The 16,048-nt window shown below is 53.6% G+C and overlaps 1 protein-coding gene across 8 annotated transcripts in view; it reads right to left on the bottom strand.

Annotated features, from left to right (window-relative positions):
• The window catches only part of CARS1 (cysteinyl-tRNA synthetase 1), a 56,034-nt gene extending 42,902 nt beyond the window's left edge, over positions 1 to 13,132 (bottom strand). For 3 of the 8 annotated variants that reach the window (XR_001888255.1, XM_017887369.1, XM_017887342.1), the window contains exons 1-2: positions 13,014 to 13,132; positions 3,848 to 4,096 (exon numbers count right to left, since the gene is read on the bottom strand). Coding sequence is in view for 4 of the 8 variants with exons in the window: in XM_017887342.1 (XP_017742831.1) it covers positions 3,848 to 4,096; positions 13,014 to 13,038 (274 nt within the window). In the remaining 4 variants the exon portion in view is untranslated. Of the gene's footprint in view, positions 1 to 3,847; positions 4,097 to 10,518; positions 10,626 to 13,013 lie in introns of all 8 variants that reach the window. The other 5 variants (XM_017887376.1, XM_017887354.1, XM_017887344.1 and 2 more) reach the window with 4 other exon arrangements.
• Between the last annotated feature and the right edge of the window lie 2,916 nt (positions 13,133 to 16,048).

The raw sequence follows: 16,048 nt of genomic DNA, 5'->3' as shown, positions 1-16,048 counted from the left end.
GAGATACCACATAAGGACCCTTGCCCCCCGACTTTTTTCTTTTTTTAGACAAAATCTCGCTCTGTCACCCAGGTTGGAGTGCAGCGGCACAATCACAGCACACTGCAACCTCCGCCTCGCCCGAGTTCAAGCGATTATCCTGCCTCAGCCTCCCGAGTAGCTGGAACTACAGGGGCCCGCCACTACGCCCCACTAGTTTTTGTATTTTTAGTAGAGATGGGGCTGCACCATATTGGCCAGGCGGGTCTCGAACTCCTGACCTTGTGATCTGCCTGCCTCAGCCTCCTAAAGTGCTGGGATTACAGGCGTGAGCCACCGCACCCGGCCTGTGCTTTTGTTTCTTTGGAAAAAATGAACACACATTCATTGATTCCACAGTCCCACCCTGACCTGAGAGATCCAACAACAGAACAACTATGAACCGCTCGTGAGAGACATGCCTTCAAAACAGGGATGTGGGAGGCTGAAGATAAAACGATGGAGAGAGAAGCCAGGAAGTGGCAAGCAGTGTCTGCCTACATCACATCAGATGCAGACAGGACCAAGCAAGGGGCTCACGGAGAGAAATCAGGACCAAGCAAGGGGCTCATGGAGAGAAGTCAGGACCCAAGCAAGGGGTTCACAGAGAGAAGTCAGGACCCAAGCAAGGGGTTCACGGAGAGAAATCAGGACCAAGCAAGGGGCTCACGGAGAGAAATCAGGACCAAGCAAGGGGCTCACGGAGAGAAATCAGGACCAAGCAAGGGGCTCACGGAGAGAAATCAGGACCCAAGCAAGGGGCTCACGGAGAGAAATCAGGACCAAGCAAGGGGCTCACGGAGAGAAATCAGGACCAAGCAAGGAGTTCATGGAAAGAAGTCAGGACCCAAGCAAGGGGTTCACAGAGAGAAATCCTTCATCAGGAAGTTAAGGGTCCTCCATCCGAGGGGTGAGAGCAACACCAAACCTTCATGTTCATAAAACCACGGCCTCGGCATCTGACAGACCCACACCCTCCTCAGTGAAGGATGTGCCTGACACTCCTTCCCACGGGGGCAGGCAGAAGCCGGCAGGCTGCAAGGGCTGAGCCTCCACTGTGGGCGAGAAGTGCCCAACAAGTTCAACGTCCTGATATCCAGTGGACCTCCGTGCTGGAGGCCGGCGATCCAGGGAAGGGATCCCCCTGGAAGGGGTCTGGTTTCACAGGAATAGAACCCTGGGGGTTAAGCAGAGCCTTTCCTTTTTTTTTTTTTTTTTTTTCCCTGAGACGGAGTCTCACTCTGTCGCCCAGGCTGCAGTGCAATGGCACGATCTCGGCTCACTGCAAGCTCTGCCTCCCAGGTTCACACCATTCTACTGCCTCAGCTTCCCGAGTAGCTGGGACTACAGGCCCCCACCACCATGCCCAGCTAATTTTTTGTATTTTTAATAGCGATGGGGTTTCACTGAGTTAGCGAGCATGGTCTCAATCTCCTGACCTCATGATCCACCCGCCTGGGCCTCCCAAAGTGCTGGGATTATAGGCGTGAGCCACCGCGCCTGGCCAAGCACAGGCCTTCCATGTCTGAGAAGATCCCTCGGGCTGCTGAGGCCCATGGTCTCGGAGAAAGGACACAGAAGGCACATGGGAGGGGCTGGTGACAGGCGGGCATGCTGAGGGCCGGACACGGGCACATTTGATGCTGCTGGGATGGCCAGCAGAGGTGGAAGGGTGAGCAGGACGAGGGGCACGTGGCCTACCGTGCCAGGAGGGAAGGTGCATACTTGGGGAGTATGAGCAATGGAAATGGAGGGCGTTCCCACTCAGTGGGGGCAGCGGCTCTGATTCTCACAGCTACATGGAGGGAGATCCACAGCTACCGTCATCCCAGGGACATGAGAGAGGACACTCCACTGGACTCCATGGCGCCTCGGACCCACTCGAGGTCACTGGATGCTCTAGCAGTCCCAGGCTCCAGTTCCCACCTCCCTCTTCAGCCCCTGCTCAGTGTACACTAAGCTTGAGTGAGGGTCGCCTGACATAATGTCCATCATTCCTGGCACAAGCAGTCCCTGGCAGCCTCTTGGGCAGCCTGGGTGATGAGGGGATTTGGAACCTGGGGAGGGCACAACAACTCCATTAGTGCTATCCACGGTCCATTCTGTTACACAGCAACATGGCTCTGCTTCCTCTCTGTAGGTTAAAAGGTGTTTGCAGGAGCAAAACCCTTCCTTCATCTCACAGTGTGGATGGAGGCTTGTGCCTGTACCACTCTTTCAACAAGTCCCTATGAGGGAAAACTGGACAGGCCACTGCTGAGCTGGAGGTATGAGGCCCACTCCACCCCCTAATCCCGCCCCTCTCTGGCTGTGTCTTGGAACGGCACATGGCAGGGGCAACAACCTGACACCGGAGCACTTGGAGAGAAGGCACCTCATAGCACAGGTGTCACCTGGGTGACCACACTGGAGGGTCAGGCAGGAATGGCTACATGGGGAAGGAGATGACCTGCACAGCAATGGCCTCCACCCTATGCTGGGGAAGGAGTGTCTGCTGCAGAGTTATCCAGAAAACACAGCCCCTAGGAGATGTGACATCCCCACCTCCACCCTGGTTCAAACAGTGGTCTAGCAGAGACCTGACCCATGGCAGAGTAGCTGGGACTACAGACGCCCACCACCATGCCCAGCTAATTTTTTGTATTTTTAATAGCAATGGGGTTTTCATAGCAATGGGGCAGAGGCAGGGTGGCATGTTCCAAATCCCAGGCCCCAAAGGAGTCTGGAGAAGCCCTCAAGAGGCTGCCAGGTACAGCCAGGACCACCAGGGCACAAAACCTGCCCCCACATGAAGGTGGAGGAGTGCCCACAGCCACAGGAGGAGCTGAGCCACCCAAAGGCATACTTCAGTGATGATGACATGGAGCCCCCTCAGATTTGCCACAGTGACAAAGCCATGCAGGCACCCCAAGAGTATCTCCCTCAGATAACCACAGCCACGTTTCCCAGACACAACCAGCACTCACAGGCTGGAGCTATGGGACAGACATCATCTCAAAGAGAAAAAATGACTTATTTCTGATTTTTAAAAAGTTCAATGTCAATTAATACTTTAGGATTCGCTGGGCGCAGTGGCTCACGGCTGTAATCCCAGCACTTTGGGAGGCTGAGGCAGGTGGATCTCGAGGTCAGAAGATCCAGACCATCCTGGCTAACACAGGGAAACCCCGTCTCCACTAAAAATACAAAAAAATTAGCTGGGCGTGGTGGCGGGCGCCTGAAGTCCCAGCTACTCAGGAGGCTGAGGCAGGAGAATGGTGTGAACCCGGGAGGCGGGGGGTGCAGTGAGCCAAGACCGCGCCATTGCACTCCAGCCTGGGCGACAGAGCGAGACTCCACCTCAAAAAAAAAAAAACAAAAAACAAACAAACAAAAAAAAAAACAGAAAAACTTTAGGATTCAACGATTTTAAAGCTGGAGGACAGACACGCTGCAATCTTATGGAAAAAATAAAGAGAAAGAACTGAGTCAACCAGAGCCAGGCACAGCCTTAGCTAAAAATCACAAGGCTAGGGCCCGTGGCCTGGGCATGCTACATGGAACCCCAGAGCCGCAGCAGCTCTGCACCCCACCACCTCAGGCAATTCTGCCACAATAGTGATGTGAACATCTCGCTCCTGAATACCCAACTCCACAGGGTATGATTTTATCCCAACCTCCACCCAGCGAGCGCTGGATCTGCCCATCCAGGCCACTTGCTCGAGACACACTTGGGCGAGGTTCCCTCTGAGGTATCCACAGATGCCAGGTAAGCACCAGGGTGAGGGATAAAGCCCTTGACCTTGGGGGGAGAGGTTCTAATGGCCAGGGAACCCACTCTGTTACTCACTTGCTTGGAGCCTGTAGGGCTGGCCTTTGCCACAGGGGCTACCCAGGAGCGCTTCTATGTGCCTGAACCACCGAGCCACGTGGAAGAGCTGGGGGTCAGCAGGCGGGGTCGAGAGCTGCCTGAACGCGTCCACGTCTGCCTGGGACAGTGAGTACCCCTGGACATAGCTACGCGTGCTGAGGTGCTCGTTCAGGGCTTGTGCCCTGGCTGCCTCGTCACTAATGCTCAGAATGGACCTGTAGTCAGGAGCTGCAAAGACAGAGGGCACACGGTGTCAGGCAGCAGGCAGGCAGCCCAGAGGCCGCCAGGCAGAACTCAGACAGGGACCAGGGGATGGCACGGAACCAAGGAAAAAGGTGCTCAAGCCCTTCCCTGGACGCCAAACATCCAGAACAGGCAAAGGGACGGGGCAGCGCGTCGACTGGGGTCGGGGAAGTGACTACCTAACAGGTATGGACAGATTTCCTCTTGAGTGATGAAATGCTTTGGAACTAGACAGAACTGAAGGCTGCATGACAACATGGTGCACCAAATACCACGGAATTATGCACTTTCCATTTTATGTCATATAAATTACTTAGTTTTTAAGTTTTTAATTTATTTTTTCTATCAGGGAAAGCACAAAACGGTTCCACACTATCACAAATTGTGCAATTCAGTTTCCGATATTTGTGGAAATCACAGGGGTCAGCCCATCTGGAGTGTAATGGATAAGCCTCGCCTCGGGAGAGCTGCCTACACCATCGTGGTATCCCTCCTGGCAGGTAAGTACGTTACGTTACGTGAATTTTACCTCAATGTTTTAAAACTCACAACAAAAATCTCCCAAACCAAACCAACTTCAAGTCTCTTTGCCGCAGTGGCACCCTCTCCCTCTGGGTGCTGGGGGATGAGGGGTAGGGAGAACCCCACATTGACAATGTGTGCCATTTACACCCCTGTACCAAGAGACAGCTGGACTCTAGCATGCCTTCTGCAGGTCAAGGCCACAGCCTCAGGAGGACTGAGCCCCCTCAAAAGACCAGCCCAAGAAAGCACAGGGCTGCCAGGATAACGTGGCTGCTCCAGCCAGCTTCACCTGGCCCCTGGCCCCTCACTCCAGGCCCCAGCCTCCTTCCTTAGAGCCTTCAAAGTAGTAAGCATGCACCTCCACCACTCAGGTGTGTCACTCAAGGACCCAAGAGCCGCTGTTCTGCATGTCACCATCGGGAGGAGCAGCAGAACCCTAACTTTCACCACTGCCAGCTGTAGACAAGGCTGCCTCGGCACATGCACGCTGACCAGCCCCATGGCATTGTTCACTCGAGCCCCTGCTCACCCTCCTTCTCCTCCTTCATTCTCCCTCTATTTTTTATTTTTATTTATTTATTTTTATTTTTTAGAGACTGGGTCTGACTCTACTGCCCAGGCTGGAGTGCAGTGGTGCAATCAAGGTTCATCACATCCTCAAAATGCTGGGCTCCAGTGATCCTCCAGCCTAAGCCTCCTGAGTAGCTGGGACTACAGGCACATGCCACCAGGCCCAGCTAATCATTCTCCCTTTAAATTCAAAAGTCACCTCTGCTGAAGCGGCAGGGAGTGTAGCCCCTTCCCTTGCTGTCAGGAATTAGGGAATAAAATCTGTCTCACCATTCTAAGGAATATCTGCCTGCAATTACCTCCGACACCAGAGTTGGGGACCAGGTGCTGTGTCCACAGCCTACCTCCCTAAAGTGGGGGCACAGCAGGCAGATGGTACCATGTTTCCGGCCAGGGGAGGGAGTCTGGTTCCTGAGCCCATGAGCACAAGTGCATCCAAACCTTGAACCAGTGATTGTGCTTGCTGAGAGAACTACGGGAAAAGGACCAATGCTTGCTCCTTCCACACAGACACCCTCCCACCCCAGAGTTCACTCAGGGTGGGAAAGCACATGTCTGGCCATCCCTTCCTGGGCACAAGCTGCCCGACATCACGGCCATGCGGTGTGGATGACCTGCATGTCACAGTCCCCCTCTCTGCCCTCTCCCATTTCCTTTTGTCCCCCATCTCTGTGTTTACTCCCTGGCACAGAGCCAGAGTCACCCCAACCAGACCCACGCAGCTTCTGAAAACAGAGAGCAGAGTGTGTTGTGGGGGTAACTGCACACAAATGCCTCTCTCTGCTTTGCCTAGGCTGGGGAAAACCCTTAGTGTCAGGCCAATAACTGGCATTTCCGACAACGCTGTGGTGTCAGCAAAGATGAGTCAGAACGGAGTGCACAGCTGCAGCAGCAAGAATGTCCCCCTGGGTCGAGTTCTTCACCCGCCAGGGAGCCCACGGAGCCACGTGATGCCCCAGGGCCCGGCCTCCATGGCTGCCGGAGAGGATATCCTGAAGCCACCTGCAGTAAAGGGGTGGGCACTGTGTGGGAAAGCCTTCCTGAAGTCTCAACATGGATGCAGGGCTTAAAATGACTTTCTGGGATGACTCTCGCTGCTGGGATGATGAGTGCAGTGTCCCTCTAACTTGCCCTGCTTCCCTCCCCCTGCACGGAGCCACCAGCCCATCTGACTCCAATAAGATGGCCACCCACTCCAAGCAGCCAGAGGCACCCAGAAGCAAAGCTCTGGGCACACTCTCTAGCCAAAACTGGAATCACACCCCTTTATGAGTTATCCTTACGAGCACCTATAGCCAATCCATGGGAGGATCCAGGGCCTCTAACTCAACAGGTTTTGGACTTGAGAGCCAGCCTTTGTCACCTGGATTCCTGCAAGTCAGACACCGCCACCTGTAGCCAGCATGGCTCTCCCCTCACAGCCACAGGGCTCCTGCAGCTTTGCTGAAAAGGGAAAGTTCACATTACTGTCCCCTAACACCCACCTCGCCAGCAGCACAAGCCCGTCCTCATGCTGGCCATGGGCCCCCACCTGGCTCTCCATACCCTGGTCACGGGTCCCCTCCACCTGCTGCTCCTTTTTTAGGGGGAATGCTCCCCAGACACCAGCAGGCCCCTTAATCCTTCACAGCTCTGCTGGGTGCTGGCTTCCCCACCAGGTCTTCAAGGACTCTCAGTCCATATGGTGCCCGCCTCTAGACCCCGAGTCTGGCTGCTGTTTCTCTCCACAGCACCCCTATCTAACATGTGCACGCGTTTCTTTCCTTTACCATCTGCCCCACCGCTCCATCTACCTTAGTCACTGCTTGATCTTCAGCATCTACAACTGAGCGTGTGACATTCCAGATACCAGCTAACGTTGCCGAGGGAACAGATGAGTGGACAGCAGAATGGCACCACAGAGTGCCTGCCACCGGTGGTGGGCTGGCGTTCCCCTATGGCACTGGGCCTCACGCACGCTTCTCAGAAGGACACCTGCACAAGGACCAGTGCTGGGAACCGGCCACAGCCTCTGCTGCTTTGAGCCCCCAAGGGCTTGCTTAGCAGGAGCCCTGCTGCCCAAAGATACCAGAGACACAAGAACAAGTCACTTTTCACTTCAGCTCTTCCAACAGTCCAAGGAAAGAGAAACACAGGGGCGGACTCTGGCCCCGCTGAAGGTGCCAGGGGGGTGCTGGGAGCCCTTGAGGGCCTGTGAGCTCACCTGCCCCATCCCCACAGTTACAGCCCCAGTGTCAGCACTGGCACTGCCGGGGCTTCCCTCTGAGAGAGGAAGGAGGCTGCTTACATGGACATGCGCTCTCCTCCCAGCTGGAGATGAGACCAGGGAGGACGGAGGCGGAGGCAGACCCACCATGGCAGCTCCAGGCTCCCCAAAGCGAGGTCCTGGAAAACTAACTCTAAATAAATATCAGACTCCTACAAACTCTTTTGTAGAGCAACTTCCAACCAGGAGACTTCTAGTTTAGCTGGATATTTCCCTCCAACAGCTCTGCAGCCGCCAGCAGTGGTCCCATTTCATGATAAAATGAAGTTCACTAAAGATTAGAGAACTTGCCAGAGGGATGGACAGAGCCGGAAGGTGAGCCTCGTCCCCTCATGGGTCAGGCCACAGTTCGAAAGCTGTTCCCCGATGCTGACCCTCCACACTCCTCTCCTGTCCCCTCCCTGAGCCTTGGTCTTCTGCAACTGCTCATGCCTGGGTTGGGCTAGACAATAGCAGCACCCTAAGAAACAGTGACACAGCGTCGGCTTCCAGCTCGGACAGCGAGCTGACAGGCATGCGCCTCTCACACTCAGAATCGATTCTGATGAAGAGACCACCAGCAACAGCCCGAACACTGAGAGTGACGGTGGTGGATGGTGGGGGGGGGGAGGTTACAGGTGATTTTAATTCCCTCTTTTTCCTCATTGCTCACATTTTCTGCGGTAAGCATCTGCTATTTTTAAAATGAGAACAACATAAAATGTCCTAACGGCTGCAGTGGCTTTTGAGTGCCGAGGAAGCAGTCTGGGAACTGAAGCTGCCGCAGATCCACTCTCTGGAGACCCGAGGGGCGGCCCTGACGCCCTCCAGGGCTGAGTGCCTACACTCACACCCATGGCGGCATTTCCTCATGGTAAAACACGCTCAGAACGTCCACCTTGTAAAGCTGCAGGCCATTAAGTCAAATTACACTTGTAAAATGTTTAAAAGCTGCCTGGCACAGAGTCAGGGGCCCCGCTTGCCATCATTATTATCATAATCGCTCTGGTATTATTAGTGTTCTGGTAATAGCCGCATGCTACACACAGAGAATTTCCTGGAGTTTTCCTGGGGATCACACACTCATTTTTATTTAATTAATTTTATTATTTTAAAAGTTTATTACCAAATCTGCCTTGATCTTGGATCACATCATTCTTAAATGTACCGTCTAGAGCAGCCTAGACTACTCATCAAAGGGGAACCAAGTCCACGCTTGAGAAGGATCTTCTCAGAGCAGAAAGGTGCTGGTGCCCAGGGAAGCAGAGGAGAACGATAGGCTTCCATGAGATGGACGCAGTCAGTCATTTGGGTAATTGTGGTAGCTGCATTTAAGTGTGTCTCGAGGAAACAAATAAAAATAGATCAGCTATCAAGTGGTCATGGGTTTGAGCCAAGCTGTGGTCTATCAGTCTGATGCTGAGATCAGATGAGAACACTTCTGAGCTGATGGAAAACCTCCCAGGGGCCGGTTCCTCGACACTGGCCCTCACCGTAGAGCCTGCACACTCCGTGCCAAAACTCCTGCTCTGCCCCCATGGGAAGGAATGTCCACTACCGGGTGACCTTGTAGTTCAGTTCATCAACACATTGAAGGACATGGCAATGTCCCAAAGATGGAGGGTGGTTATCACTGGCTACAAAGGTGGAGTCTCTACAGAACATTTATTGAAATCAAATGCAAGTACCAAGCAATCACTCAGCACAGATACCAAAACAAATCTACACCAAATGAACCACATCCCAGACACGCCAAACCACCATGGCAGTGCGGCCTCTCCCTCTCTCTGGCTCTTTCCTATCAGCATTTATTTATTTATTTATTTATTTATTTATTTTATTTTATTTTTTGAGACGGAGTCTTGCTCTTGCCACCCAGGCTGGAGTGCAGTGGCATGATCTCAGCTGACTGCAACCTCCGTCTCCTGGGTTCAAGTGATTCTCCTGCCTCAGCCTCCCCAGTAGCTAGGATTACAGGCACCTGCCACCACACCCAGCTAATTTTGTATTTTAGTAGAGATGGGGTTTCACCATATTGGCCAGGCTGGTCTCGAACTCCTGACCTCAGGTGATCCACCCACCTTGGCCTCCCAAAGTGCTGGGATTACAGGTGTGAGCCACCGTGCCTTGCCTCCTATCGGCATTTAAACCTCTCCCAGCTGCCCTGTTTCTCTTCCTGCCTTCCCTTGAGGCTCTCCCAGCTCCACTCCAGGCATAGTCCTGGTCTGCCATCAGCAGCAGAATCTGGGGGCTCCATAGAAGTCACATTCTTGCACCCACCAGAGACCTGCCAAATCAGAATCTCTGGGGTGGGCCCAGCAAGTAAGGTTTAAACTAGCTTCCTCATGGATGGGCAGCTCGCGAAAATGCAGACCCTTTTACAGCAGGTCTGAGCTCCTAAGAAGTGCCTCGGTTTGGTGGGGTCTGCACCCCGCACTCACCCTGACCCTTTGCCCTCTGAATCTGCTACTTCTAAGGTCTCACTAGGGTCCTCATCTTGTGGGTGTCCAGGCAACACCTCACCCTGCAGGTTACTCCCTTTCTGCAAATGTTTCCCTGGTCCCACCCCGCCCCCCACCCTCTACAGCGGCTCCTCTTGGGTCCTTCCCAGTGACCCACTCCCTACCCAAGAAGTGCTCAGAAAGAGGACTGGAAAAAGCCCCAGACATGAATCGTGGGGAGGAAAGAGGGGCATGCACCCCTGCTCTCACCAACTAGGAGCCAACACCACCCACTCGCAGAGACCAGAGCCTCCTCCCACAGGTGAGGGCTCACTCACCCGCCCTGCCTCCATCTCTCCTGATCACCAGCCCGGGAGGTCCGGCTGTCACTCGTTCACAAAGCTGGCCCCCAGGCACCCTCTCTCACCCCCAAGAACGGCATCTCCATCTTCCTTCTTACTGGCAGGGAGGTTATTCCTTATTAGGGAAATCCAACATCCCTCACAGTGAGCCTGTGGGGTGATCAGACAGCCATATTGCCACCCAGAGCACCCACACTGGAAATGGCTTGATCTCTATCCCAAGGGTACTGCCTAAGACTCTTCGAATATCTGGAAATATGGTACCTGAGTTCATAGAGGAGCAAACATTTCATGCGGCTCTGGGGAACACATCGAAGGGCATCCGCTTCATTCTCGTCTGCCTTAACTCACTCGGTTGAGTTACTCTGAGTCTGAAGAGAATCATCAAAGGCAGCACAGCACAGTCGTTAAGGTCCCTACTGAGTCAGGCTGCCCAGGTTGGGAGCCTGGCTGTGCCTCTGGCTAGTCATGATGATGGACAGATTGCTTGACTTCTCTGAACCTCAGGGTTCTCATCTGTACAAGATGCCAGCAGCATCTTCCTCAAAGGGGTTCCTCCAAGGGTGGCAGGAGAGAACAGATGTAAAGCATTTAGAGCAGTGCCTGGCACAGACTCATGCTGAAAAAATGCTGGCTGTGTTATTATGAAGACCCTTGAATTAAACTATATAAAAATTAAACTATAAGTCTGACCTAATGAGTAGCCATCCAAGTGGTATCCCAAGTCTGTATGGAAAGGCCCTGAGGTAGGCTCTGTCTACCCCAGAAATCTCAGAAACGAAACTCATCCTTCTGAAATAACCGGGCCCTTGGACAGGCATCAAGCCTATGCACCTTCAAGACTACAAAGGAGAAGCTGTACACCCAATGAGACATTGAAGAAGAAACAGACGTTCTGAGTCAACTTACGGAAGATGGTACAAAAATGAGGGCCTCCTTGAAAAATCTAGGAAGATGATCACTGAAAGCAACTACGATTGGATTTTATTTCCTGTTCTCATCTTTGAGAGGTGTGCGTGTGTGATGGGAGGAGCTGATAGTAAAGGGCAGGTGGGCCATGCCCTGGGGCAGAAGAACACCGGCTGGAGATGTTGTGCGCAGGCTGAGGACTGGGCAATCTGCCTGCTGCCCTCACAGCCGGGAGTGGGCAATCCCAAGCTATATGCCAAGCTCCAAAAAGAAGGCAACTCTTACAAGGCTCTGAAAACCTAAAATTCTGAAGCTATTTTTAAAAACAAGATATAAAACACTACTAATACGTCGTTTACGTTCACAAATGAACAAAAACACATTTTTACTTTGAAAACAAACAAGCTCTAGTTTTCAGCATGGACACAGCACTTACTGAGTGTGCCAGGCACTGTTCTAAGTCCTTCCCATCTATTAACTCATTTACGCTCCATGCTCCAAGGTAGGAGCCATTACCCATGGTTTGCTGTGAGGGGGGCGCAGAGCTGGGACCCTGGCCCTGTTTTACAGGAATCTGGGTGACTTCTGAGGACTGCCTGGCTCTGGGACAGGTGGAGATGGTGCTGGAATCCAGGCACACAGGTAGGGTGGTAGGTGGCGTGCCTGGAAGGTGACTACCTCCTGCCACTAGGCACAAGAGTGTAGCCCTGTCATCTGGGTGTCCCCACGCCGCCAGATTACCCAGGTTGTCAGAACTACCTATCTATAACCCAATAAACTCTCAGGGGCAAAGGGCACCACCGGATGCCAAGGAAATCTTGGTGCAATCTAAACTGCGGATGGGGGCTGGAGGTATCTTAGAAGAACTTGCATCTAATTTTTGCAGCCAAGAAAATTAAAAACTAGACACTGAGAATGTTTCCTTTGGAAAGCCTGCTCCAGACTGTTAGGAATCGGGGCTTTCTGATTCAGTCTCTTGCCTTTTCAGCACCTAAAATTTTGCTTGAGGGACAGTGAGACAAGACCCACTGGTCTCTCGAGGTCTACCCGCTGGTGACATGAGTGACTGGGGGAGCTGACACAGCTGTGTCCCTGGGGAACCTCCCAGGTTGGCAATAAAGTGGGGCAGTAATGCTCTCACAATCAGCTTGCAGTGGACTGTCTGCGGAACTGGAGATGAAAGCCTTCGTAAAGCCCCAAGCCCTTTTACTGAGTGTATGCGTACCCCTGGCGTCCTCTGCCCCATTTCCCTAAGTACCAACCTCAGGTGCCCTCCGCCCACCTCCCGGAAGCTGCCAGGTCTAGGCAGAAAACCAAAACAACCCTTGGGCCTTTGTCTCCCCCCCAAAGTCCAGCTGGGACAAGAGGGGGCGAGGGTCTGCCCAGGCACCGGCTGGGGAGAGGCTATTTGATGTAGGGCCACCTCCCGGGGTGAGGATGCAAGGGGACCTCGGCAGGAACCAAGTGAGGAAACTGAGGCTGGGTGGTCTGGGCAGCTCCCCGGCCGGGCTCGGGTCCCCGCGGGTCTGTGCTCCAGCCACGGGTCCGACGGACCCTCACGCAGGGGTCCCAGTGGCCGTCCCTCGGAGCCGGGCACCCGTTGTCATTCGGATCCTAGGACGTGCCACCCCTCGAACCTCAGGAGCCGCCGCCCCTTGGACCCGACGACTTACTGTCCCTCAGAACCCGGGCACTGCCGTCCCTCAGACCCCGGGCGCCTCCGCCCCTCAGACCACGGACACAGCCGCCCCTCAGACCCCAGGCACCCAGGCCCCTCAGACATAAGGACTCGCCGCCCTTCGAGCCGAGCACCCCAGCCGCCCTCAGCCCGGCCCGGCCGCGCCGCTCACCCTGCTGTCCGGAGGAACCTGCCATGGCTGGGAATCCCGGACCCACAGCTGGCGGCTACAGACACTTCCCAGAATCTGATGCAATCACCGCCCCGGAAGTCCCGCCCCGCGCCGGGCCCGTCTTCCGGGACACGCCCGGTCGCTAGGCAACCACCAGCGGCTCAGGCTGTCGCTGGCCCGGAGCATGCTGGGAGCTGTAGTTCAACCCCGGCGACCCGCTCTCCGGAGCATCGCGCGGCAAAGCGTTCAGTGTCCGTGCTGAGAGCAGTCAGTCCAGTCGCGGGGAGACAGGCACTAAAGACTGAGTGTCCTAAAATAGGTGTTTAAGTCACCATTGCACTAAGCGCCGTGAGGACCAGGCCCAGCCTGTAGGTCAGAGGCGGCCTCGGGGCTGGGTGTGAGACGGGATGGTTCCCAGGAGGCCGACCTGGAGCAGGGCCTGGGGATGGACGGGAAGCGCGCTCTAGACCTAGGGACCGCCCTGCCAATGACCCTGCGGAAAGCAAACCGTTATGAAGTGTTCCGTGAACAGGCTTCTCCATCTCCTTCTCAGACCCCATTCTGGAGCCATCCCCAACCCCGTTAGGGCTCCTGCCTTCTGTGGGCATGATGTCATCTCCCAGGGATATCCCACCCAAGGTTCGTGCACCCACCCAAAATGAGAGGAAATGCTATTTGAGAAACAGAATTTTAGTATGTCAAGAAAAATTATTAGCCAGGAGTAGTGGCTCATGCCCGTAATCCTGGCACCTTGGAAGGCCAAAGCAGGAGGATCATTGAGTCCAGGAGTTTGAAGCTGCAATGAGCTATGATTATGCCACTGCATTCCAGCCTAGGTGACAGAGTGAGACCCTTTCTCAAAAAATAAAAAAATAAAAAATCTTCTAGTTACTTTTTGGAACCTCATGTCTAATTTCATAATAAATTCTAAGGCCAGGCGCGGTGGCTCACATCTGTAATCCCAGCACTTTGGGAGGCCAAGGTGGGAGGATCACAAGGTCAAGAGATAGAGACCATGCTGACCAACATGGTGAAACCCCGTCTCTACTAAAAATGCAAAAATTAGCTGGGCATGGTGGCGCTTGCCTGTAGTCCCAGCTACTGGAGAGGCTGAGGCAGGAGAATCGCTTGAACCCGGGAGGCGGAGGTTGCAGTGAGCCGAGACTGCGCCATTGCACTCCAGCCTGGCAACAGAGGGAGACTGTCTCAAAAAAAATTTTTTTTAAATACATAAATAAATAATTAATTAATTCTAAATTCTATTGGTGGCAAAAAAACAAAAACAAACAAAAACAAGAAGGAAGAGTTTGTTTACATTTCTGCAAAGCCCCTGTAGCGTGTGCCCTAACTGTGCCCAGGATGTGGGAGGCTCTGTGAGATCCCAACTGATCCCGAAGAAGGGACCAGGTCCAGGACTTAGGGGATGAAGGTCTGGCCAGGTCCTACCATGACTCTCACGGTGCCTGTTGCTCACTCATCACTCTAGGACCATGAATCACCCAAGCCCAGCTCGGCCACATGCCTTCCTTGGAGAGGGAACCCGAGGCGCCCAGGAGAGTCAGAAGCCTCTTGGAGGTAAACAGTCGGCTAAGGCTTGCCCCACCCTTCCTTTTTCACACTGAGAAGGCCTCCTGACATCAGGTCAGGCAAACCAGAGTTTGGCTGTAAGATCTGGGGTGAGTTTAACTTCTCTGAGCTTCCAGATGTCTTGTTTTTAAACCTGCAAAGTGGGGACAGGCGCGGTGGCTCACGCCTATAATCCCAACACTTTGGGAGACTGAGGCAGCCAGATCACTTGAGGTCAGGAGTGCGAAACCAGCCTGGCCAACATAGTGAAACCCCATCTCTACTGAAAAAAAAAAAAAAAAAAAGTCTGCAGAGCAGAACTGGAAAACGATCACCTGCTCAGGTGGCCAAGCTGTGTCTAAGAGTGCTGCAGTGTCCAGCAGCAGTGGGTCCCGCCTCCTCGGTCGTGCTGCGTCCCAGCCCTACCACCAGGGCAAGGACACTCTCTGAACCTCAGCATCCCCCTGGTGTCGTAGTTCGTTGGGATGGCACATTGGGTCATAGGTTCTTATGGGTTGAATTATGCCTCTCCCAAAAGATGTGGAAGTCCTATAACCACCAGGACCTGTGGATGTGACCTTATATGGAAATAGGGTCTTTGCAGATGATAAAGTCGTAAGATGAGGTCATTAGAGTGGACCTTAATCCAGTATAACTGATACCCTTGTAAAAAGGGAAAATTGGCCAGGCATGGTGGCTCATGCCTGTAATCCCAGCACTTTGGAGGCCGAAGCAGGCGGATCACGAGGTCAGGAGATCGAGACCATCCTGGCTAACACGATGAAACCCTGTCTCTACTGAAAATACAAAAAAATTAGCCGGGCGTTGTGGCGGGCGCCTATAGTCCCAGCTTCTCAGGAGGCTGAGGCAGGAGAATGGCGTGAACCCGGGAGGCGGCAGAGCTTGCAGTGAGCCGAGATCGCGCCACTGCACTCCAGCCTGGGAGACAGAGCGAGACTCCGTCTCAAAAAAAAAAAAAAGGGAAAATTTCAGCTGGGCATGGTGGCCCACGCCTGTAATCCCAGCACTCTGGGAGGCTGAAGAGGGAGGATGGCTTGAGCCCCAGAGTTTCAAGTTGCAGTGAGCTATGATTGTGCCACTGCACTCCAGCCTGAGTGTAGAGTGAGACCCTGTCTCTAAAATAAATAAATAAGTAAATAAATAAATAAATACACATATGTAAATTAATTTAAAAAATTTTTTTTCAGACGGAGTTTCACTCTTGTTGCCCAGGCTGGAGTGCAGTGGCGCGATCTTGGCTCACCGCCTCCCAGGTTCAAGATATTCTCCCGCCTCAGCCTCCCGAATAGCTGGGATTACAGGCGTGTGCCACCACAGCCAGCTAATTTTGTGTTTTTAGTAGAGACGGGTTTCTCCACATTGGTCAGGCTGGTCTCGAACTCCCGACCTCAGGTGATCTGCCCGCCTCGGCCTCCCAAAGTGCTGGGATTACAAGCATGAGCCACTGT

This window comes from Rhinopithecus bieti, unplaced genomic scaffold (genome assembly GCF_001698545.2).
Source record: "Rhinopithecus bieti isolate Rb0 unplaced genomic scaffold, ASM169854v2 scaffold_1014, whole genome shotgun sequence".
NCBI classification, from domain to species: Eukaryota; Metazoa; Chordata; class Mammalia; order Primates; family Cercopithecidae; genus Rhinopithecus; species Rhinopithecus bieti.
The sequence above is the reverse complement of the archived record's forward strand: the minus strand, read 5'-3'. Positions and strand labels throughout refer to the sequence as shown.